Source organism: Heteronotia binoei, chromosome 20 (genome assembly GCF_032191835.1).
Source record: "Heteronotia binoei isolate CCM8104 ecotype False Entrance Well chromosome 20, APGP_CSIRO_Hbin_v1, whole genome shotgun sequence".
In the NCBI taxonomy this organism is placed as follows: Eukaryota; Metazoa; Chordata; class Lepidosauria; order Squamata; family Gekkonidae; genus Heteronotia; species Heteronotia binoei.
Genome location: NC_083242.1, coordinates 18,597,669 through 18,622,485, shown reverse-complemented (window position 1 = coordinate 18,622,485; position 24,817 = coordinate 18,597,669). Strand labels below are relative to the sequence as shown.

The following is a 24,817-nucleotide window of genomic DNA, read 5'->3' as shown; positions in this document are numbered from 1 at the left end:
CTATCCAGGGCAGGGCCAGCCCTACTTAGCTCCTGAGATCCGACAAGAGAGCAGGCTAGCAATACCAGGGAAATAACATTAAGTAAAGCCTTTTGTTTTTTAATTTGTATTATTTCTGTTTAAGATGATAGCTGTATGAGCAGAGACAGAGAGAAGGGTGGGGTGGAATTCTAGCAGGAGATCCTTTGCATATTAGGCCACACACCCCTGTTGTAGCCAATCCTCCAAGAGCTTACAAGGCTCTTTTTTTGTAAGCTCTTAGAGGATTGGCTACATCAGGGGTATATGGACTAAAATGCAAAGGAGCTTTTGCTAGAATTCCACCCCTGGATGGATGGATGGATGGACGGACGGACGGACGGATGGATGGACAGGCAGGCAGGCTGGCTGGCTGGCTGGCTGGCTAGCCTGCATTATCCTGAGATTCTACCAAGCTACAAACTCAGCAAAGCTACCTGAGTGAATAAATGAATAAGCTTGGTACCCAGTAGATAGTTGAATGTTCAGAATGGGCTGTTTTCAGCTGTAAACATGTTCCCACAGAACAAAATGCTTATTTATGCAGCAAGATAATAAAGAGCCGAGTAAGAAACAGAAAGAGCGGGAAGTAGTTTATTGTGATAATTTACTGACAGTTGGTTTTTGAGCTCAATGGGTTTGGCAACAGGATAACAGAAGAAGCTGAGGCTGGGTAGTTCTATTCATTGAACAAACAGTAGCAACGGTGTTTAGTAGTATAAGGTATTGAAATATTGACACCAAAATCATGGACAGCATAAATCACATCATTCTAATTTTAGAGCGAGAATGTCGCTGGGTGTCAAAGAACGCAGAGGGTCTCAACCAGCATTCCCTCTAAGCTGCAGGGTCTTGTGATCAAAATTTTTTCTTTGTGAGCTACTGGCATTAAAGTTGTGAGCTCCTGCATCAATTAGTGTGCTCTGAGCAAATAGGCTAGCTAGGGTTGCCAAGTGCCTTTTTCTGTGTGTGTACCATAGAGTTAACCTCCTGAGCTAAGGCAAAAATTTGTGAGCTGGAGGCTAAAAATCTGTAAGCTAGCTCACACTGACTCAGCTTAGAGGGAACACGGGTCTCAACAATTATTAGACTTTTTCTGTAATTTGTTTTTGTTCAGAGCTGTGTGGTGTCTTTTCTCTTGTTGGTTAATAGTGCCTTCCCACTTTTTGGGCTCCAAAACATGGCGGAGTTTTAAATGATTTTCTCCCCTCCACTGAAGCATTCCAATGAAATATTCTGTCATAGTTGAAATGCAGACCCAGCCCTCAAACATGGCTTAATTTTTTTAAAATGTCATCGAGCATTGAATCGAATTTCCAGTGAGCTATAATCAACTGTTGAATGTATATCTTGCAAGAAAACCCACCCCTCAAAACAATCCACTAAGAATTTTTGTGCTAGAACAGGAGAATAGAATTTAAAAGGCCAACGTACATCAAAATTCAGAACGGGGGGTCAGCAAAGAGCCTGTTTACATTATTCAGGGCTTTTTTGTTTGTGAGGGGGGGAAAGCCCAGCGGGAACTCATTTGCATATTAGGCCACACCTCTGATGCCACCATTGTTTCATACAGGGCTTTTGTAAGAAAAGCCCAGCAGAAACTCATTTGCATATTGAGCCACACCCTCGGATACCAACTAGCCAGAACTGCGTGCCTGTGCGTTCCTGCTCAAAAAAGCCCTGACATTTCAGAAAACGTATATCATAACCAATATTCCCTCTAAGCTGAATTGGTGTGAGCCAGCTCACAGTTTTTTACCCTTTGGCTCACACATCTTTGTCTTAGCTCAGGAATAATGGCCCCAGAGCAAACTAGTTTATGCAGTAGCTCACAACTTTATTGCCTGTAGCTCACAAAGTAGAATTTTTGTGCAAAGCTGTTGCAAGATTTGTGACTGTATAGGGGTGTTTCTGGCACAGTTTTCCATCCGTTTCTATGGAACATTTGGTTAGCTGCAGCAGTTCAGTCCTGAGCCTTGTAGCTGTGCCACTGCTAGGGTGGTCAATCCCCTGGTGGGGGCAGGGGACCCCCTGGTTTGGAGGCCCCCCCCTGCTTCAAGGTCATCAGAAAGTGGGGGGGGGGGGAGGGAAATGTCTGCTGGGCACTCCATGATTCCCTTTGGAGACTAATTCCCATAGGGTATAATGGAAAATTGATCCATAAGTATCTGGGGCTCTACGGGGGCTGTGTTTTGAGGTAGAGCCACCAAATATTCAGCATAGCATCTGGTGCCTCTCCTTAAAGTACCCTCCAAGTTTCAAAAAGATTGGACTAAAGGGTCCAATTCTATGAGCCCCAAAAGAAGGTGTCCCTATCCTTCATTATTCCAAATGTTGGAAAAGCATTTAAAAGGTGTGTGATCCCTTGAAATGTGATGGCCAGAACTCCCTTTGGAGTCCAATTATGCTTGTCACACCCTTGCTCCTGACTCCACCCCCAATGTCTCCTGGCTCCACCCCCAGAGTCCCCAGCTGTTTCTTGAATTGGACTTGGCAGCCCTAGCCACTGTGGATGGAGTTAAGCTTACTGAATGTTATGCAGCACAATGGAAGCCAAGTGTTCTATCCTGAACTTTTTTTTTATCCTGGTACAGGTTTGCTTCTGATCAATAATTAAAGTTTTTGTTTTTGCTTGACACTTAAAAAAAACCAAACCTGAATTCTGTTTGCTCCCCCCTCCCCTTCGAAGGATGCAAAGTTTGTGGAAGAACGACGGAAACACCTTCAGAATTACTTAAGAAATGTCATGAACAAAGTAATCCAGACTGTGCCAGAATTCACTGCCAACCCTAAAAAAGAGACTCTTATCCAACTGATGCCCTTTTTTATGTAAGTACTGCTCAAATGAATATGTCATATATTATTAAAGTTATTTTTCTTTCTGATAGAATTTTTAAACTATTAACACTTGCTGCTCTGAAATATTCAAAGTATGGTGTCGGGTTTTGTTTTGTTTGTTTTTTTAAAATCACACGTTAGAATTCAGGAGGCCTGGATGTTGTTAGTGAAGTGAATGATTAAAGCATACAAGTTCTTTTCACAATCTCCGTACAGCTTTTGTTGCTTAAGATTATATAGAGTTTGATGGAAATGTAAGCAAGAGGAAAAGCATGTGGCTGGTGGTAACCAGCATCCCAATAAATTAGTGCTGTGTAGCTGTGCTTTTTTTGTTTTTTTAAATGCACGTGATGTCTAGATAGGCTTTCAACTATGGTTGTTCACAAGCAGGGGGTGTTAGAAAACTAAACAAGTATAACATGATTTCATTTAAGCACAATATAAAAACAGCAGTTTGAAGCTGCAGTATCACAGTGATAAAAAATGAGCTAATCCTTAAATGCCTAGAAGAGCAAAAAAATCTCCTGTATGTAAAAAGGTAAAGGTAGTCCCCTGTGCAAGCACCAGAAACCCTAAAAACTTACTAAGGCACAAGAGTGCTACTTAGAGCATCTGAAGCCTTGGTCTCTGGGGTTTACATTACAATAACCAGGGGTAGAATTCTGGCAGGAGCTCCTTTGCATATTAGGCCACACACCCTTGATGTAACCAATCCTCCAAGAGCTTACAAAAAAGAGCCTTGTAAGCTCTTGGAGGACTGGCTACATGAGGGATGTGTGGCCTAATATGCAAAGAAGCTCCTGCTAGAATTCCACCCCTGACAATAACCCATTCATTTCTGTTCCACATGGGCCCTTTTTGTACAAAGGACAATCCAGTTTTGGCCAGACAACTTATTCGTTATGGAAGTTCACAGCCATTGAGGGGTGGCTTTGAAGGGCAAGACCAGGACCTTGAATTGTGCCTGGAAACAAACTGGGAGCCAGTGTTGATGAGCCAAGACTGGAGTGACCTACTCCACTCAACACCCTGGCTGCAGCATTCTGTACCAATAGAAATTTCTGGACACTTTTGAAAGGGTGGCCCCACATACTAGCATTCTAATCTAGACAACCTGGGCATGCATCACACTGGCCCATTATTTTTGCCCAGGAAAAGGAGGTGTTAGCCAAACATGTCAAAGCACTATTGTCCACAGTGGCCACTTGCTTATCCAGCAGTAGGCCTGGGCCCAAGAGCACCACATCTCCAGACTACAGGGCAGTGCAACCCCATAGGGTTGCCAGCCTCCAGGCAGGGCCTGGAGATCTCCCGCTTTTACAAGAGATCAGCTCCCCTGGAGAAAATGTGCTGCTTGAAGGGCATTTGGTGTAATTAGTAGACTGATCAGAGCCACCAAGTAATACACCGTCTTTCAGTTTGCAAAACTTGCTTTCTTAAAAAGACGTCTCTCTAGATTTTGCTGACGTTTCAATTCTTTCTTCAGTTTAATGACTCAATTATTTAGGAACCCCATTCTGCATTCTCTAATCACAGCATTAAGCTTCTCATTTCAGTGTGAACATCGGCTGTGTTGAAGCTACACTCCTCAGGAGCACCCACCTTGTGAATTTTAGTTGGACTATTTCCAAGTTTGGACTTATATCTATTCATTTGAGGACGGGGTTTCTGTTACTTTACAAGGCCCTAGCACTGCCAGCCTCTATCTTTATTGTATTGTTTATTATGTGTTGTACACAATCCTTATAATATATTTTTGCAAACTGAAAGACGGTGTATTACTTGGTGGCTTTGATCAATCCCCTGGAGAAAATGGCTGCTTCAAAGGGTGGACCCTATGGCATTGCATCATGCTGAGGTCCCTCCCCTCCCCAAACCCTGCCCTCTCCCAGATCCACCGCCAAAGTCCCCAGGCATTTTCCAACACACACCTGGCAATCCTACATCCAGAATGGGTGACACCTTGTATCCCAGGCCAAAACCTTCTATGCACCAGTAATACTTCCATCTCTATGCGTAACGAGGGAGAGTCCTCTTTTTAAAACTGTTCAAGTCACTTCTCACAGGCCTTGGGGATCCATCCGTGTGGGTCTGTTCACAGTACTTGGGCCTAATTAAACATAACATAGAGCAACTGGAGAAAACATCTCTATTTGTATGTGCTTAATTGAGACATAGGCTGCACCAGTTGTATCTGAGTAGGTGAGATTTGCACATGGAATGTAATATTTCTCATGTTTGAGATCTGCAGAAAGAGAACTTTGACTCTGGAAGAGGGCAATGGGGAGAGATTGGTGTTTAAAGCATATTTCTTAGTACAAGTTAGCTTGTCATTCCCTGACAGGGAAATTTCCATAATTTCTAGATGCTTGTACCAGATTCCAGAGGGCTTTCATTTTTCAAAAAATGAAATGAAATAAAGTAAAATAAAAATATATGAATGCCTTCAAGTTTTAATGAGTTTGCTCGCTCCATGTCTTATACTGTGTCTGACATATTGATTCTGTGGAGAGAGAGAGAGAGTGTTTTTTCTTTTTCTTTTTTGCTGATTCTCTTTAAATCTCAGTGGGTTTTTTCATACTTTTAAGCTAGAAGCAATCTGCACTTGCAAACAAAAGTTATGCCTGTCAGCTTTCAACTTGTGCATCTAAATATCATGCATTGGACATTCTCTGTAGAATCATCTGTCCTATATCTAAAACCTGGCATTACAAATATGAAGAATTTTAATAAGTGCTTTGCTCTAGTGTAGCATGGATTTGTATCTCTGAGGGCAGGTAAATTTTTGGCCTGTGTTAATTCTTCTCTCCTTTCTTTGCAGTATTCTGCCCTGGTCCCTGGTTGGTTGCCTGATACTCACTAGAATGATTTATTTATTTAGACTGATGAATCATGTTGAGGGGGGGCGGGGAATAGTCACCTACCAGAGGCTACAAACTTGCCCAGTTTTGTAAGCATCTAGCTGGAGCTATCCATGCCTCTCCTCAAGTACATCCTGTTTTTTGGGGGGTGAGGGGGTTTGATATGTATGTGTGTATATCTGCACCTGGAAGCCATGGTGACCTCTGGTGACTGACTCCTACTGGGGGCCTGGAGGATATTTAGAGAGGTGGCTGAATACAGCCTGCCCCTGCCCTCCCAACTGCTGGTATTCCAAGGAGGTCTCCCATCCAAGCACTTGCCAGAGAAGAACCTGTAAGTCATGGCAATCTCTGGTGATTGACCCCTGCTGGGGATATTCAGGGAGGTGGCTGAATAAAGCCTGCCCCAGCCTCTTGACTCTGGTATCCAAGGAGGTCTCCTATCCAAGCACTTGCCAGAGAAGAACTTGGAAGTCATAAGAAGAAGAAGAAGATATTGGATTTATATCCCGCCCACCACTCCAAAGAGTCTCAGAACGACTCACAATCTCCTTTACCTTCCTCCCCCACAACAGACACCCTGTGAGATGGATGGGGCTGGAGAGGGCTCTCACAGCAGCTGCCCTTTCAAGGACAACCTCTGCCAGAGCTATGGCTGACCCAAGGCCATGCTAGCAGGTGCAAGTGGAGGAGTGGGGAATCAAACCCGGTTCTCCCAGATAAGAGTCCACACACTTAACCACTACACCAAACTGGCTCTCCATAAGAGAACATAAGAGAAACCATATTGGATCAGGCCAATGGCCCATCCAGTCCAACACTCTGTCATACAGCGGCCAAAAATACCAGGTGCCATCAGGAAGTCCATCAGTGGGGCCAGGACACTGGAAGCCATTCCACTGTGACCCCCCCCTCAAGCACAAGAATGCAGAGCATCAGTGCCCCAGACAGAGAGTTCCAACAATACGCTGTGGCTAATAGCCACTGATGACTCTCTGCTCCATATGTTTATCCAATCCCCTCTTGAAGCTGTCTGCTGGCAGCCATCACCACCTCCTGTGGCAGTGAATTCCATGTATTAATCACTCTTTGGGTGAAGTACTTCCTTTTATCAGTTCTAATCCGACTGCTCAGCAATTTCATTGAATGTCCATGAGTTCTCATACTGTGAGAAAGGGAGAAAAGTACTTCTTTCTCTGCCTTCTCTGTGCTTTCTCTATCATGTCACCCCTGTCGATGTCTCTCCAAGCTAAACAGCCTCAAGCATTTTAACCTTTCTTCATAGGGAAAGTGTTCCAACTCTTTAATCATTCTAGTTGCCCTTTTCTGCACTTTTTCCAGTGCTATAATATCTCTTTTGAGGCACTGTGACCAGAATTGGACACAATATTCCAAATGAGGCTGCACCATTGATTCACACAGAGGCATTATGATAATGGCTGATTTGTTTTCAATTCCCTTCCTAATAATTCCCAGCATGGCATTGGCCTTTTTTGATTGCAGTCGCACACTGTCTTGACATTTTCAGTGTTATCTACCATGACCCCAAGATCTCTCTCTTGGTTAATCATGGCGACCTCTGGTGACTGGCCCCCTACTGGGAGAGGTGGCCGAATAAAGCCTGCCCCTGCCCTCCTGACTGCTGGTATTCCAAGGAAGTCTCCCATCCAACTACATGCCAGAGCTTCCAAGATCTGACAAGATCGGACTTACCAGGGCAATCCAGATCAGAGCTAAGAGTGCATTCTGTTTTCAGTTAGCCTCACATAATAATAATAATAATAATTTTAAAAATTATTTATAACCTGCCCTCCCCGCCGAGGCGGGCTCAGGGCGGCTAACAACATTTCATAAAATTATACAGAGTTTAAAATCACATAAGCCGCCCTGAGCCACTCGTGGGAAGGGCGGGATATAAATCCCGGAATAAATAAATAAACAAACAAACAAACAAACAAACAAACAAACTTTAAAACATTTCAGTTAACCAAGTATTATACAGATTTCCAGGTGCTAATTCCATTTATAAATGATAATAGCGAAAGTCACCCAACAGCGGTCTCTCAGCCAGCAAAGGCCATCCTGAAAAGGGTGGTCTTGCAGGCCCTGCGGAACTGCTCAAGGCACCGCAGGGCTCACACTTCTTCCGGGAGCTGGTTCCATAGGTTTGGAGCTGCGATGGAGAAGGCCCGTGTACAGGTGTTTTGGAGTTTGGCCTCCTTTGGTCCGGGGATAGTCATCTGGTTCTTCCCTGCTGACCTGAGTGCTCTCTGGGGTTCGTATGGGGAAAGACGGTCCCTCAGGTAGGCAGGTCCTCAGCCATATAGGGCTTTAAAGGTAATAACCAGCACTTTGTAACGAACCCGGTAAGTAACTGGCAACCAGTGCAGTCCGCGTAGCCCCGGCTGTATGTGCTCCCACTTCGGGAGCCCCAATATCAGCCTATCCGCCGCCTTCTGCACCAACTGCAACCTCCGGGTTCGGCACAGAGGCAGCCCCATGTAGAGGGCATTACAGTAATCCAATCTTGAGGTAACCGTTGCATAGATCACTGTTGCTAGGTCCCGGCGCTCCAGGAAGGGAGCCAACTGCTTTGCCCGCTTCAGATGGAAAAACGCCAACTTAGCAGTGGCTGCTATCTGGGCCTCCATTGATAGTGAAGGCTCCAGTAGGACTCCCAAGCTCTTGACCCGGTGTGCCGCTTTCAGAGGCACACCGTCAAAAACTGGGAGAGGTTTTTCCCTCCCCGGAGCGCCACGACCCACGCAAAGGACCTCTGTCTTCGTCGGGTTCAGCTTCAGCCCACTCAGCCTAAGCCAAGTCGCCACGGCCTGCAATGCCAGGTCCAAATTCCCTGGAACGCAGTCAGGCCGGCCATCCATTAGCAGATAGAGCTGGGTGTCATCTGCATATTGGTGACACCCAAGCCCATACCTCCGGGCAATCTGGGCAAGGGGGCACATATAGATATTAAATAGCGTCGGGGAGAGAACTGCTCCCTGCGGCACCCCACAATCAAGTGTGTGCCTCTGGGACAGCTCACCCCCAATTGCCACCCTTTTTCCCCGACCCCCGAGGAAGGAGGAAAGCCATTGTAGGGCTAGCCCCCCAACCCCTATGTCGGCGAGGCGGCGGGTCAGTAGCCGATGGTCGACCGTGTCAAATGCGTCTGACAGATCTAATAACATCAGCACCGCCACGGCGCCTCGGTCCAGATGCCGCTGGAGGTCATCTACCAAGGCGACCAGCACTGTCTCCGTCCCATGACCTGGATGAAAGCCGGACTAGAAAGGGTCTAGGATGGAAGCGTCATCCAGAAAACCCTGCAACACCACTGCCCTCTCAATAATTTTACCAAGAAACGGTAAATTAGAGACCAGTCGGTAATTGCCAATTCGGCCGGGTCTGCTGTACTTTTTTTCAGGAGGGGATGGACCAAAGCCTCTTTCAAGGGTGTTGGAAAATGCCCCTCAAGGAGGGATCTATTTATGATGTCCCGTAAAGGACATCTAAGCTCCCTTTGGCAAGATTTAATCAGCCAAGAGGGGCAAGGGTCCAAATCACAAATTGTTGGGCGTGCAGAAGAGAGAATTCCGTCGACTTCCTCCAGGCTGAGCGGGCTGAAGCGATCCAGAGCGAAATCGGAAGACAGGCACGGAGCCTCAAGTTCCTGTACTGTATGCAATGTGATAGGCAGGTCCTGGCGGAGCAACGTGATTTTATCTGCAAAATATTTCGCAAAAGCCTCGCAACCTATCTCTAATTCCCTCACGTTTGGTCTGCCTTGAGGCAGTGTAGTAAGACTTCCAATTATTCTAAACAATTGAGCTGGGCGCGAATTTGCAGATGCAATCCTGGCCGCAAAGTAAGCTTTCTTCGTGGCCTTGACATAGGCAGAACAGCAATCTCACTGCTCTCACTAACTTCTCCTTTCGATTATGGTAATGTTTGTGGGTCTCCCCTGAAAAAACAGCTTGGGGACCTCATCAAGAATGGTGCAACCAGATGGGTTGCACCGGTCAGTTGCTGGAAGCACATAACACAATTCTAAAATAATTATGCTGTTGGTGAGTGTGACGGAACCGGAGTTGACCTTCAGGCCCAGTCCCGTCAACTCCCTTTTGAGTTGCCAACTCCTTGAGGGTGCTAATCTTCTTCCTGCCACTTGGGCATGCTGCCACCACCTGCTCAATTTAGGGGTTCCTGACTAGGGTTGCCAAGTCCAATTCAAGAACTATCTGGGGACTTTGGGGGTGGAGCCAGGAGACTTTGGGGGTGGAGCCAGGAGACATTGGGGGCAGGGCCAGGAACAAGGGTGTGACAAGCATAATTGAACTCCAAGAGAGTTCTGGCCATCACATTTAAAGGGACAGCAAACCTTTTTAAATGTCTTCCTTCCATAGGAAATAATGAAGGATAGGGGCACCTTCTTTTGGGGCTCATAGAATTGGACCCCCTGGTCCAATCGTTTCAAAACTTGGGGGATACTTTGGGGAGAGGAACTAGATACTATACTGAAAATTTGGTGCCTCTACCTCAAACAACAGCTCCCCCAGAGCTCCCAAAACCTCCAGATCAATTCCCCATTATACCCTATGAGAATCGATCTCCACATAGGGAATAATGAAGCGCTCAGCAGACATTTCCCTCCCCACCCCCATGCTGTTTCTGGCAACTCTGAAGCAGGGGATTGGCCTCTCTACTCACGAGCTGCTGCCAAATTCTTCACAGCAACACAGACACACCATCCCAAGAGGAAGCCTATCAGTCGGAGGCTGGGGGTGGGGCTTCCCCCCGCCAGCCAACTGACTGGGGGCGGGAAGGAGTCTGGGAAAGCGGAATAACCCTGCTGGGACCTGGGGATTGGCAAGCCTATTCCTGACTGCAAGGAACAGGACTCCCAATCCCCCTTGCCAGTTCTGAGGTCTGGCCTCAAGGTACTCTGCCAACCCAGCCCCTGGTTATCACAGAGACCAAAGTCCTTCTTTGGGAGACCCCTGGAGGACTGGCACCCTTGCCAACTGCTTGCCTTCCCCCTTCCCTGGACTCCCGTCTTACAGTAGTGTGAGCTATGGCGGTTGGGGAACCTATGTGGTACGGGGGGACTTGACAAACATAACATTTATTTACAACATACAACTATTTACAGGCATTTTTAAAAAGTGAACAGAAGCAACAAATAGCAGGAAGAAAAAATGCTTCTTCTCTTCCTATTATACTACTTGCCCTCACTAGATGACCTACAGGGCGGCACCTTACTTGGGCTGTTGCAAGCCTGACCATACCTTCTCAACCGACTGATCTCCAAGACTGAACTCAAACTCAAACTGTCAGCTTCTCCTGAAAACTTTTATCCCCGTTTTCCCGCCCCAAATCTCCAATATAAAATCCAGTTCCTGCCCACAAACTGGTTCACCTCCCTGCAGCATTCTGGGAGGCAGGCCTCCAGGATTTCCTGTCTTCCCACCCCCCAGAATTGCTGGTTCCAGACAGGGGGGGAGGAGGGGGGGAGGAAGAGACTAGGCCGAAGCCTGACCCCAGTTTGACAGATTCCTCCAGCCAACTCCCAGACAAACACAGGCCCAAAAATGGCATTTCTCCACAGTGAGCAAAATTTAAAGTTCTCCTTTCTTACCTCTAAATCCACATGCAGCCTAAGTGCAGGGAAACCCAAAGAGGTATCTCCTACCATGTATACTTCCCAATAGGTTGTAGTCAAGTAAAAGCCTTTAGTTTGGGTTCCACCGGCATTTGAGATACAGTTGTCCTCTATTGTGAGTAGGTCTTCCTTTATGCCCTGTGCTTCCTGCCACCAGCGATCCAGCAAGTCCAGAAACTTTGTCCATTCTGAGAGGCAGCTTAAATCTTTTTGTTTAGGTGAGCTTTTGATCTTCAGTGGTCTTCCAGGACTTTGAAGATAAATATATATATATTTGACAGGTATATTTAAAAAAAACAACCCTGCCTTTTTATTATCCTTTATTTTTTCTTGATAGTTAAGGGTACCTTTAATATCTGTTTTTTCAAAAAAAAAATAACACTGGCGGGGGTCAAGTAATGGGGGGAGGGGTGGAAGGAAAGTAAGATGTGGGGTAGAATGATGACTTTTTTTTTTTATCCTAAACTTTTTATAAGTTGTAGATTTAGTTCTACTACCATATGTTACTAATAAAAATTGTTTATACAAAAAAACAACAACCCTGCTGTCTCATAGTGTCTCTTGTATAATGCTGTAAATCAGGAATGTCAAACTCATTTGTTATGAAGGCTGGATCTGACATTAATGGGACTTCATGGGGCCGGGCCATGCGTGTCATAATATGTAATGCCAGGTAGTGGAGATATAAGCTTTATAAAGGAAACAGTCAAACTCAAGTAAAGGTATTTTTTTACTTAAAATACAAACATGCTTAAAACTCTTGCAATATTTTGTTTAAAAATGGAAAGGTAGGGGAGTAGTGGGATTTGAAAATGCACAAAGATCACAGCAGACATTAAAAATATAAACTAAATATATATATAAAATGCTCTGAACCGAGGAAAACATGCAATGGCTGGGCATTGCAAGCTTCTCCCCTCCCTCCAGGTCTACTCAGATCAGCAATTACTTTCCAGTGTAATATCCCCCTTTGCCTGTGGGTTCACAGGTTAAAGTACTCACTAGGCACAAATTCTAAGGTCCATTCAGCAAAGACAAGTTGGCTCAAACCATCAGCCCTTTATTTGCAAGGAGATAAATCCAGGAAGCAACAGCTTCAACTGGCCATACAAACACTGGAAAGTGAAACTATGAAATATATTTCAGCACAGACAAAGTTGAAAGCAAAACACGGAAAGGATTTTCCATTAAGGTCTCTGAGCCCAGATAGACTACTTGCAGAGACCTTAATGGAAAATCCATTCCGCATTTGCTTTGCAACTTTGCAAGTCCATAAGAGCTTGCTACTGAAGCAGGCAAAGAGGAGGCAGAAGGAGCTGGGAACTTTGGCAGCCTTGGAGGTTCAAAGGGTGAGGACTGGGGGAGCAGGGAGAAAAAAGCCATGGGCCTAATTAAAGTCCTGTGGCCCATGAGCCATAAGTTTGATACCCATGTGGGATATATCAAAATAAAACACCCTGCTGCCTCTTAGTGTCTCTTGTATAATGCTGTTAATCAGAGGTGTCATTTATTATGACGGCCAGATCTGACATAAACGAGACCTTGTCAGGCCAGGCCCTGTCGGACCGAGCCATGTGTGTGCCTATTTAAGATTAGGTAGCAGAGATATAACCTTTATAAAGGACACAGACAAACACAAATATTTTTTTAAACCGTAAAATATTCTTAAAAAATTTGCATTAATTGGTCTTAAAGGTGCTTTCTTTGTATTTCTCCCATGGATCCAAGGAACTGGGCAAAGGAAGCTCTGGCTCTCTTCCTTCCCCACGGAACCAGGAAGGGGAGGAGCCTCAGCCAATAGAAGGAAGAGAGGCTTGGCTCAGTTGCTCTGTTGTGCAATTGAGAGAACCTGGCAAACCAAGCTCTGCCTCCACCCCCTTCCTTCCCAAGGGAGGAGCCTCAGCTAATGGAGAAAATAGAGGCTTTGATCTGTAGCTCCTGTGTGATTAAGCAAGTCTTGCAAAGCAAGCTGTTATGCAGAAGGAAGCAAGAGAAAGGGAGAAGGAAGCAGATGGCAGCCAATTGCTCAGGGGCCTGATAGGAGCCCTCTGGGGGCCTGATTTGCCCCCCGTGCCGCATGTTTGACACCCCTAAATGAATGCCTTAGGTATGATGAATAGATAAATCTGTTTTATAAAGCCGTCCAACTATCTGCTGTGACTAGCAGTGGCACTGTTTGCTGACCACTGATCCATGTCCCTTCCCCTTTGCTTGATTTTGGTCGTACGCAGGCTTAGGAACCTTTTTTTAAAAAACGAACATATATTGCTGTGACATATGAGCATTTGAAAGCTTCGTCACCCAAGAAAGAGTTCACTCATTTGTAAAAATAAAAACACAAGTCCAGTGGCGCCATAATAACTAACAGTGTTAAGGTGCCACTGGATTTGTGCGTATGTGTTTTGCTATGGTTAACACAGCTGCCCCTCCATTATTCCCTTGTTTGAACAGCAGTGCATTTGCTTTCCAAAACTGGTTTTGTGGCCCTAGCAGAGACGACTTGGGACATTCTGATGGATACTTCCCTGTTCTGTGGACTTCTGACCCAGAAGCCCTTCAGTTCTGAAGACACAGTGCTTGTTACAAATCCTGCCGCTTGAAAGTCCAAGAGTATTTGATCCATTTGGTGATGTTTCTCGAGTTGCAATTACATCAGGACTGCTCCAGTTTGGCAGAAGAGTTGCAAAACAAGCAGCTCTGGTATCGGTCTCCTTTCCTCCCACACCTGGTTTGGAGCTCCAGCCAAGAAAAAGAAGAAGAAGAAGAATTGCAGATTTATATCCCGCCCTTCTCCCTGAATCAGAGACTCAGAGTGGCTTACAATCTCCTATGTCTTCTCCCCTCACAACAGACACCCTGTGAGGTGGGTAGGGCTGGAGAGGGCTCTCACAGCAGCTGCCCTTTCAAGGGCAACCTCTGCCAGAGCTATGGCTGACCCAAGGCCATTCCAGCAGGTGCAAGTGGAGGAGTGGGGAATCAAACCCGGTTCTCCCGGATAAGAGTCCGCACACTTAACCACTACACCAAACTGGGGCAGCAGATAATGAACAGGGCTTATTTGCCCATGCTTATCCCCTTTAGCAGAGGGCAGAGCCCAGAGTCCTCAGTTGGGGGGGCATGCCTAGCTAATGGTGAGGTTCCAAACCCCAATATTCTCAAACGACTGGAAATTAGAAGTGCGGTTGTTAAAACATTTGTAATGCCGAATAGTTTTGAGTCTCAGCAACAGCAGTAACATGTCTGACTGTGAGCTCTGGCATAGAATGATGTGCCAAATCCAGAAGTGGTTGCCAGAACACTGACAGCTCCAGTTCCCCCCTCCCCCCATTTGCACAGCTGTTAATTTGCTCAGGGGAAAAAAATGTGTGCAGTTTGTTTCAGGTCTGTCTTTAAGCACTTGAGCTGTAACGTGTTCTATGAGTACTAAGCATAGGTGAGGACCGGTGTTCCCCTCTAAACTGAGTTAGCATGAGCTGGCTCACAGATTTTTAACCTCCAGCCCACAGATTTTTGTCTTAGCTCAGGAAGGATGACCCCAGAGCACACTCATTGATGCAGTCAGTAGCTCACCACTTTCATGCCAGCAGCTCACAAAGTAGAATTTTTGCTCACAAGACTCTGTAGCTTAGAGGGAACATTGGTGGGGACTGAAATTAAACAGTTTGAAGTAGCATTTATGCCTGTCTTTTAGAATGCAAAAAACACAGTAAAATGTGCCCCCTCCCCTTTTAATATATTAAAAAGAAGGGCCAGTGGGGTTTGTTTTTTATATGTCGTCTTGGCCTTTTTTGTAGGAAAAGCTCAGCAAGAACTCATTTGCTTCTTAAGCCACACCCCCGATGTCAAGCCAACCAGAACTGCGTTTCTGCTCAAAACAAGCCTTGTATGTTGTTACAAGTGTTGGTCTCCCAATACTTGTAATGTTGCTTCAGTCTAGCGAGAATAAGAGGGATTGCACCATTGGTGTAACACAGATCTAGGATGAACATGTGAATATACATGAAGCTACCTGGTCATTGATGCCAGTTTGGTGTAGTGGTTAAGTGCGCAAACTCTAATGTGGGAGAACCAGGTTTGATCCCCCTACTCTCCACATGCAGCCAACTGGGTGACCTTGAGTCAGTCACAAGTTCTCACAGAACTGTTCCTCTCAAATGCAGTTTCTGTCAGAGCTCTCTCAGCTCCATCTGCCTCACAGGGTATCTGTGTTGTGGGGAAGGGAAGGGAAAGGAAAGGAAAGGAAATTGGAGGCAGCTGTGAGACTCCTTTGAGTAGTGAAGGGTGGGATACAAATCCAACTTCTTCTTCTTTGACTGGGTAAGTCACAGTTCTCTCAGAGTTCTCTCAGCTCCACCTACCACAGGGCGTCTGTTGTGGGGAGAGGAAGGGAAGGAGATTGTAAGCTGGTTTGAGACTGAGTGGGGTATAAATCCAATCTCTTCTTCCACCTAGTTCGGCATTGGCTGTTGTGACTAGCAGCAATTCTCCAAGCAACTTGGAAGCACTACATTTTCATTTGCATATGCTAATTCATTGCATTGATATGAATTTTAACGTTTCCATAGATTTGCTTTTTTGAGACTGTTCAAGAAGCCACATTTCCGACCTCAACATTGTTTGGACCTCTTTAAAACTGGAGACTGTGTGAATTAAGGTGGCTGTCTTTTCAAGTGCTGCAGGAGTCTTTGGGTAGGGAAGTTCTCTGCCTTCCCATGGTCTTGCCCACCCCCAGCTAGAGATTCCACGGACATAATCAGTAGGCAAACACACCTTTTTGGAAAGCCACAGTCGGTTGTGAGCCAAGCCTTAAGTCTCTTTACCTTGCTTTGCAGCTGTAGCCGGTGGTGGATTTTCATTTCCTTCTTCTCTGTGACTGTTTTTGCATTGATGCAGGAGATAATTGATTACCCCACAAGATCAGATAACTAAATGCTAAAGGCAAAAAAAAGGGTAACTACAACTCGCATAATTCTGAGAGAGAGGGGAAAAAAAAGTTTAAATCAGTAGGTATTCAAGACCAGTTTGGTGTAGTGGTTAAATGCATGTACTGTTATCTGGGAGAACCAGGTTTAATTCCCCACTCCTCCACTTGCACCTGCTGATGTGACCTTGAGTCAGTCACAAGTTCTCACAGAACTGTTCCCCACAAGAGCAGTTTCTGTCAGGGCTCTCTCAGCTTCATCTGCCTCACAGGGTGTCTGTGTTGTGGAGAAGGGAAGGGAAAGGAAATTGGAGGCAGTTCTGAGACTCCTTTGAGTAGTGAAGGGTGGAGTGAAAATCCAATTTCTTCTTCTCACAGACACTAAATAAGATGTTTTTTTAAAAAGTGTAGTGTTTATTTATGATTAAGGGCTGACTGACTTGTTGCTCACAAATGATTTCAATGATTGGCTGTGGAATGGAGCATGGCAATGGGAAATCTGTACAGTTCAAACCAGGACTCCTATTTGGCCATGTGACAATGCACATGAATGAAATGCTGCTGATTGCACTGTGAATATATGGAAGATAACCACCAGAATAGGTTTGAGTTGCTCATGAGCAGACTGCTCAATGAAAAAAAATCCACTAACAGCAAGAAAGCAGAACTTGACACCGATCAGTGGGTGTTCACGCATCCCTAACCCATTTAATTTCAAAGGGGCTTGCGCACAAGAATTTTCTGGCAATTTCAGTTTACCGATGAAACCAGACTAAAAATGCGTTCAATTAAATAAATATCCTTTGCCTTTTTTTAAATGCAGCAAAACACATAAGCCGTTTGTTCCGGAACTGGAAGTAGGAGAGGGCTTCCTTAGTCTTCTCCTATTCCTGTCCTCGTTTTCCCAGCTTACTGAACAGTGCTTGCGTTGCTTTTGAAAAAAAGACTTTGGTGCTTCCATGTCGATGTAAGCGCTTTCTGGCACCGGCAGGCAGTAAAAGCGTCCTGCCATCTGCTTCCACAGCACAAAGGGAAGGCCTAGTCTCTGCAGTTTCAGGAGCTTATGCTTGTTTTGGTGAATCCTTCAAGCCTTGGGGGGCGGGGCGGTTTGTGGTCCATTAGCCCAGTCTGTGCATTTGCCATTTAGACAGACCACCCATGGACCTTGATTCTTTTTAGGCAGTCCGGTTCATGGGAGCGGTCCATGGGAATCCTTTAAAACTGCAGCAGCACAATTCAGCAGCAGGAAGTTCATAAACTGTGGAGGTTTGTGGTTTGTGAAACTCACGAACCTCCATTTTTCCAGCCCGTGCTCATCCCTAGTGGTGACTCAAAGCCAGTGGTGATCTGGGGATCACGGAGAGTCGCATTCACAATTCGTATCCACCAAGAGAGCTCATGGCTACTGTATCCCCTGGGCACCACCCCAGAATATGCACAAGCAGTAACATGTAACTACTCAAGTGCCTTTGAGCATCTGGGGTGGTCTTTCCGCACAACAGCTAGCACAATGGGCTAGCATTCAACAGGGTGAAGGCAGGTCTCACTTTGAGCAGGAGCTCACAAGAGTGGACCTCCGGAACCTCTAAACTTTATAGTGCTTTTAATTTTTTATCCCTCCCCCCCAAAAAAAAAACTTTATTCTGGGCTCCATTGTTCAACCCCCCTGTGAGAATTTTGCTGAACTCTAAGATTTGACAAACTTTTTAATATTTCCCCCCACAAAAAAAAGGAAAAATAACCAAAACGTATAAAGCAGACAGATGGAAATCTTCATCATGCCACTGTGGCCACATAGGAGAAAGTAATTTAAGAAATATGATGGGAGCAGGGGCGGCCCGATGCCCCATGGCGCCCTAGGCAGATTCACTGCCTGGCATCCCCCCAAACACCCCCGCGCCTCCCCCCTGTGACTCCGCACCTCCCTCCTCCCCTGACAGACTGTAAGCGCTTCCTGGCCCCGCTGCGTGGTCTTACCCGTGATTGAGTGATCGGCCAGGAGGGGGGGGGGCTTTAGATAGATGGAACACAGTGCCAGAGCCGGTTCTGGCATTGAAATTGACATGGGGTGGGGAAGAGTCTGAAGGGAGGGAGGAGGAGGGGGGAGGCATGGGGGCGTGGAACGACGGAGGGGGAGGCAAAGGGAAGGAAATGGAGGGGCGAGCAGCAGTGGTGGCGGGCGGGGGAGGCAGGCAAACTAGGTGCTTGCCTGGGGCACCGGGAGGGGGGGTGAGCCTAATTTGGCACTCCCACCCTCCTAGCGCCCTAGGCAACCACCTAGTTTGCCTAGTGGGTGAGCCAGCCCTGAATGGGAGTAAGCTTTTATTATGACAATTATAATTCCAAAAGCATTTTAAGGTAGATGCTGAGCTGATAAAATTTAGTACACCTTCTGGTGATGTCAGGGGTGTGTGGTAAATGTCATTATCCCAAAAAATCATTATTACAAAAAAATTATCTACTTTTGATGATTCTTTTGGTTAAGGCATTTCAGCTTGTTATAACAGAACTATTGTAACAGTTGGCATATTGCATTTTCTGTATTGATGCTGAAAACTTTGAATAAGGCATATTTTCTTGGGGGAAAAGGGGTGTGTGGTAAATGAGTTGTACTAATGCGCTTCAGCACCTCTTTTTCTACAAAATGACCCCTGGGTTGGGGGTACCATGACAATCTGGATGGAGGACTGTTTACTGCCTTATTTACTTGGAAACAAGTCTGCTGATTTCAGATGGGTTTACATCCTTGTAAGAATTGCATAAGATTCCACCCCAAAAACCACGTAGGAAAAGTGGGACTGGTATGTTTGATTCCTCCACCCAACTCTGCAGCATTAGCTGGTGTCAGTGTGGCAGTTTTCATTATAGCAAATCACGTTGTGGAGAATGTAGCAAATGCATTTGGAAATTATTCCGCTGAACTGTTTCAAATGTATTGAGTGATTTTTAAAGCACTGCTGTAGTTGAGCGTTCTGCAGTTCAAAATAAATATAACTTGGAACAAGGTTATGTTTGTAAGTGTTTTGTTAAAAAAAAAAAGTTCCCCTCCCCTATTGCCAGTAGCTGCCATAATAACCCTAACATTTAATTCCAAGATCAGCACACTACCATGAAGGCATGCTTCTGAGTGTTTTGAGAGTTCTCTGGTCACCACACCTCAAAAAAGATATTCTAGCATTGGAAAAAGTGCAGAAAAGGGCAACTAGAGTGATTCAAGGGTTGGAACACTTTCCCTGTGAAGAAAGGTTAAAACGCTTGGGGCTCTTTAGCTTGGAGAAACATCGACTGTGGGGTGACATGATAGAGGTTTACAAGATTATGCTCGGGATAGAGAAGGTAGAGAAAGAAGTACTTTTTTCCCTTTCTCACAATACAATAATTCGTAGGCAGGTCACTCAATGAAATTGCTGAGCAGTTGGGTTAGTATGGATAAAATGAAGTAATTCTTCACCCAAAGAATGATTAACACGTGGAATTCACTGCCACAGGAGATGGTGGCAGCTACAAGCATAGACAGCTTCAAGAGGTGACTGGATAAGCATATGGAGCAGGGGTCCAGCAGTGGCTATTAGCCACAGCATATTGTTGGAACTCTCTGTCTGGGGCAGTGATGCTTTGTATTCTTAGTGCTTGGGAGGGGCAACAGTGTGAGGACTTCTAGTATCCTGGCCCCACTGGTGGACCTCCTGATGGCACCTGGGGGCTTTGGCCACTGTGTAACACAGAGTGTTGGACTGGTTGAGCCATTGGCCTGATCCAACACAGCTTCTCTTACATTCTTATGGTGCTCCATACAACAGTCATAGCATATTTTCCTGTTTTGTAAAATTGATTGGGGGAGGGGGGAGCATATTATAAAATCTCAACTTGATTTTAAATCTCACCATAAACCCGGAATCGGCTTAGCTTTCAAAGCCTGTGGTTCTTAAGTGAGTTTAGCAACTAAATATGAGCGATAAGATTTTTTTAAAAAGATAATAAGAGCAATCAGATGTTGCTTGCTGCAGTTAATTGCTGAGGATTTTCCAACAATCCTCTTCAAATAGATAAATCACGGGCATTTATGAAATCTATTCCCATGAAGCAAATTCAGCTGAGCTTCTTTGTATGCAGAGCTACCTTTGCTGAGAGAAGCTCCTGTTGGAATAATTTTTAGGGCCTACCGAACTCCAAGGGGATGTTTTGCCCAGAATCATCAGCATTTATGACCTTATTGCAGTTTACAAGTTCTTTTTTGAGGTAAAAAGTGCTTGATAAGCCACCATGTTTGATAATAAAAAGAGAACTAAAGTCCTGCTGCTTCGACTGTGATGAATTTAAAACATATTAGTGTAAATCTGAGGTAACCAGAAGCCCCATTGTTGTTAGAAATATATTTGTAGTGCTGTTGACCATTATAAGTGTTTTTACCATAGGATGCAAAACGTGAAGCGCAGGACTAGTACTGCCAGGTTTCCAGCTCCAGAGTTCAAACAACTGAGAGTTGTATAGACTGCAGAATTGTGCTGGGTGAGCTTTCAGCCATCATACAGGTACAGTGAGGAAAGAGGCCATGGCTGATAGATTCCCCCTCCCCCTTTCCCAAGCAACTAATAAAATTATGTCAAACCCCAGAAGCCCTAGAACAAAGGTTGAGTCCAGTGGCACTTTTAAGCAGTACTGGCCACATGGCGCCCTAGGAACCCCCCTCCACAGCACTCCCGTGCTTCCCCCCGCAGCTCCGCGTCCTTCTGCGACTCCGCCCCTCCCTGCAGATACCTTCTGCTTACGTAATGGGCTCACTGGCCAAGACACGTTTGCTTCATGTTTGTTTATTTATTTATTTATTTCAATTTATATCCCACCCTACCCCACCGAAGCGGGCTCAGGCTGCATGTCTTCTATTGAGCAAAGGCATTCAGACTGCAGACTTGTGCAACAATAACATTCTCGAGCGGGAGATACATGGGAACTTTCCAAATTATTCCCCTCCGTTCCTTTCCCTCCCTCTCCACAATTCCTCCTGGGCACCTAACCTGTTCTCTCAGATGGTAAAGTGGGTGATACATGCTGATCACCAGTGGCTAGAATGAGATTTCTGAAGATCTGAATGAAAGACTGAACAGGCAGCAAAACAAAGGATTCCCCAATTCATCTCTTCCCCCAAAAGAGAGTGGGGAACCTCAAAGAAAGCAGAAAAAAGACTCCTGGTAATGGGACAGCAGAGTTCAGACTCTAGACCTGCCCTCTTGGCAGGGTTAACTGCTCTGGGTTAGGAAATACCTGGAGGTTGGGGGGGGGGGGGGTGGAGCCTGGGGAGGGGAGAATTTGGGGAGGGGGGGGACCTCAGCATGGTACAATTCCATAGAACCGACCCTCCAAAGCAGCCATTTTCTCCAGGGGAACTGATGTTGGTCATCCAGAGATTGATTGTAATAGTTACAACCTGAAGGTTGACAACCCTACCTCTTGGAGGGGGGGGGGGGGCATGTTATGCTTGCTTCTCTTTCAGCCTAGTTGGGTGTATTCAGCTTCCTCAAATGCTCCAAGATTCTTTAAACTGTTTTTTTTTGGGGGGGGGGCTATCAACTTTTGTAGTATAAATGTTACTTAAAATGTTACTTAGGATTGGAGGAGATGTCCCTAATTAACATTTTCCAAACAAGCTGAGAAGGCTGTTTAGCATAAAGGGCAGCCTTGGTGTATAATGTGTGAAATTGGGGTCAGAGGGTGCGTGTCTGATGTTGCCCATTTCTTCTCCCCTCCCTTCCCCAGCCGAGACTGGGCTTAGCTTCAGTTTAAACATCAGAAGAAGTGAGAGAAAAGAAAGGGATTTCCTGCTCCCCTCCTCCCTGGCAGTTTCTTCCAGGTCAACCATTTGTGTGCTTTGATTGCATTTTAAACATCGGGTAGCGGTAGCATGCATGGCTGGAAAACAAATAAGGACACAGCTGCCTAAAACTATGCACGTTGTTACTCACTTTAAAGTGTGTGTTCTGCTTCCACCAAAATTTATTTCTGTATTTGCACTTTGGGGGGGGGGGCATGTTCAGTCAATTGCCATCATTTTCAACACTTTCTGGGATAGACACAGCGATAGATGGGGTTCCATCTGTTGAACTTAAGGTTTCAGGGACCACCCCCTCATGCTTCCAGTGTAGCTTCCCATACCCCTCCCCAGCTGTTTCTAAAGGCTGAAGAGACAGAATGGACTGCAGTCATAAAAGGGGGGAGGAATGACAGCCAGTTTGGTGTAGTGGTAAAGTGTGCAGACTCTTATCTGGGAGAACCGGGTTTGATTCCCCACTCCTCCACTTGCAGCTGCTGGAATGGCCTTGGGTCAGCCAGAGCTCTCGCAGAGCTGTCTTTGAAAGGGTTGCTTCTGTCAGAGTTCTCTCAGCCCCACCTACCCCACAGGGTGTCTGTTGTGGGGGAGGAAGATAAAGGAGATTTTGACCTCTCAGAGACTCTGAGATTCAGAGTGAAGGGTGGGATATAAATCCAATATCATCATCTTCTTCTTCTCTTCCTCCTCCTCCTTCATCTTCATGCACACACCTTGCTGGTATGCTTGTGTAGGCAGACACTTCAAGTGCATTAGTGAGACAGGCTGGCCTCTTGTTTGCTCTCCCAATAAGCAAGGAAAGTCGTTATGATAGCAGATGCATTTCACAAGTCTTCACTTGTGTATAACACTTGTCCTTATAGTATTTCCTGGCTTCTCTGTTTTCATTAAATCTCCTCCCCATTTTTATGCCCTATCTGCACACTCTATGGTCCAGACTTGGTCCCACTCAGCCGTCGTCTCCCCCCATCCCCCCAGCCAAATAACACAAGGCTTTTATTTTGCAAAGAGCCCCATGGCGCAGAGTGTTAAAGCTGCAGTACTGCAGTCCTAAACTCTGCTCACGACCTGAGTTCAATCCCCAGTGGAAGCTGGGTTTTCAGGTAGCCAGCTTGAGGTTGACTCAGCCTTCCATCCTTCCGAGGTCAGTCAAATGAGGACCCAGCTTGCTGGGGGGAAAGTGTAGATGACTGGGGAAGGCAATGGCAAAACACCCTGTAAAAAGTCTGCCGTGAAAGCATTGTGAAAGCAACGTCACCCCAGAGTTGGAAACGACTGGTTTCAGTTTTCAACAATGGGAAAAGGGGAATGTTTTTAGGTAATTTTCAGGGTCCCTCCCCCTCCAAAATGCAACAATATGTTGCTACTGCTGTGTGCCCGTTCTGTCAAAATGTTAATGTTTCAGCAGCCTAGGAACAGGTTAAAAAAGAGCTTTCCAAAGTAGAACATGTAACTGCTTGAAGTTTTCGGTCTTTACTGCAGTGATCTGGTTTCCTTGGTAACCAGCAACTGCCTTCTCTGTTTCTCCCTCTCAAAAGGGAGCAGTCCTGATATTGCGGACGGTCTGTTATGGTCGCAGGTGGTTCTGGAAATCTATTAGCAAAGAAGGGGGGCCCTAGCCAATAAGGGAATATCTGTTTCCAATGGCAGAAATGAGGGAAAGATGATCAGAAACTCCTCTGCATTTCCTCAGATGATTTGATTGCAAACCTAGATAGCACGATGGGACTGTTAGTGTTTTAAAATATTTTTGTGCTTGTCCATATCAGCATTTTCTTTTCCTCTCTCAAACTCCATCAGTTTTTAGGGGGGATTTCTTGCACAGCGTTGCAGTCTTCCCTGCACAATAAAGCTACTCTTCATGTTAACAGCTTAAGAGAGCCTTCGTGTGAGGATTAATGTATTTAGTAAAATTGGGAGAGGGGGGAAGAAAAGTTAAACAGTCATTAAAACAGGCTCAGAGTAACAAATTGAAATATGTAAATTATGGTTTTATATGTTTTATTGGTTTAACTGTATTGACATGATGTTGTGAGCCGCCCTGAGTCCGCTTGCGGAGAGGGCGGGATATAAGTTGAACGTAATAAATAAATAATAAATAAATAAATAAATCAGTAATTAAAATAGCTTAAAAGTTGATCAAGTAAAGCAACAGAATGCCGTAAAGCAGTAACACCAAAAACAACAAGCATCTAGGGTTGCCAAGTCCAATTCAGGAAATATCTGGGGACTTTGGGGCAGAGCCAGGAGAACTTGGGGTTGGAGCCAGGAGTAAGGATGTGGCAAGCATAATTGAACTCCAAATAATAATAATAATAATTTTTTATTTATATCCTGCCCTCCCTGCCAAGGCAGGCTCAGGGCAGCTTACAAGACAAGACAAGGGCGTTCCGGCCCTCACTTTTAAAGGGACCGCACTCTTTTAAAGTGCCTTCCTTCCATTTGGAATAATGAAGGATAGGGGCACCTTCTTTGGGGGCTCATAGAATAAGACCCCCCAGTCCAGTCTTTTTGAAACTTTGGGGGGGGGGGGATTTGAGGAGAGTCACTGGATGCTATGCTGAAAATTTGGTGCCTCTACCTCAAAAAACAGACCCCCTACAGAGCCCCAGCTACCCACAGATCAATTTTCCATTATACCTTATGAGAATCGGTCTCCATAGGGAATAATGGAGTGCCCAGCAGACAGTTCCCTC

The 24,817-nt window shown here is 45.6% G+C and overlaps 1 protein-coding gene across 2 annotated transcripts in view; it reads left to right on the top strand.

Moving 5' to 3' along the window:
• Positions 1-24,817, top strand: part of SNX29 (sorting nexin 29) — a 370,785-nt gene that overhangs the window by 294,221 nt on the left and 51,747 nt on the right. Inside the window, exon 20 of one of the 2 annotated variants that reach the window (XM_060260506.1) lies at positions 2,708-2,847. In XM_060260506.1, the coding sequence (XP_060116489.1) occupies positions 2,708-2,847 (140 nt within the window). Of the gene's footprint in view, positions 1-2,707; positions 3,059-24,817 lie in introns of those variants that run through there. The other variant, XM_060260507.1, reaches the window with a different exon arrangement.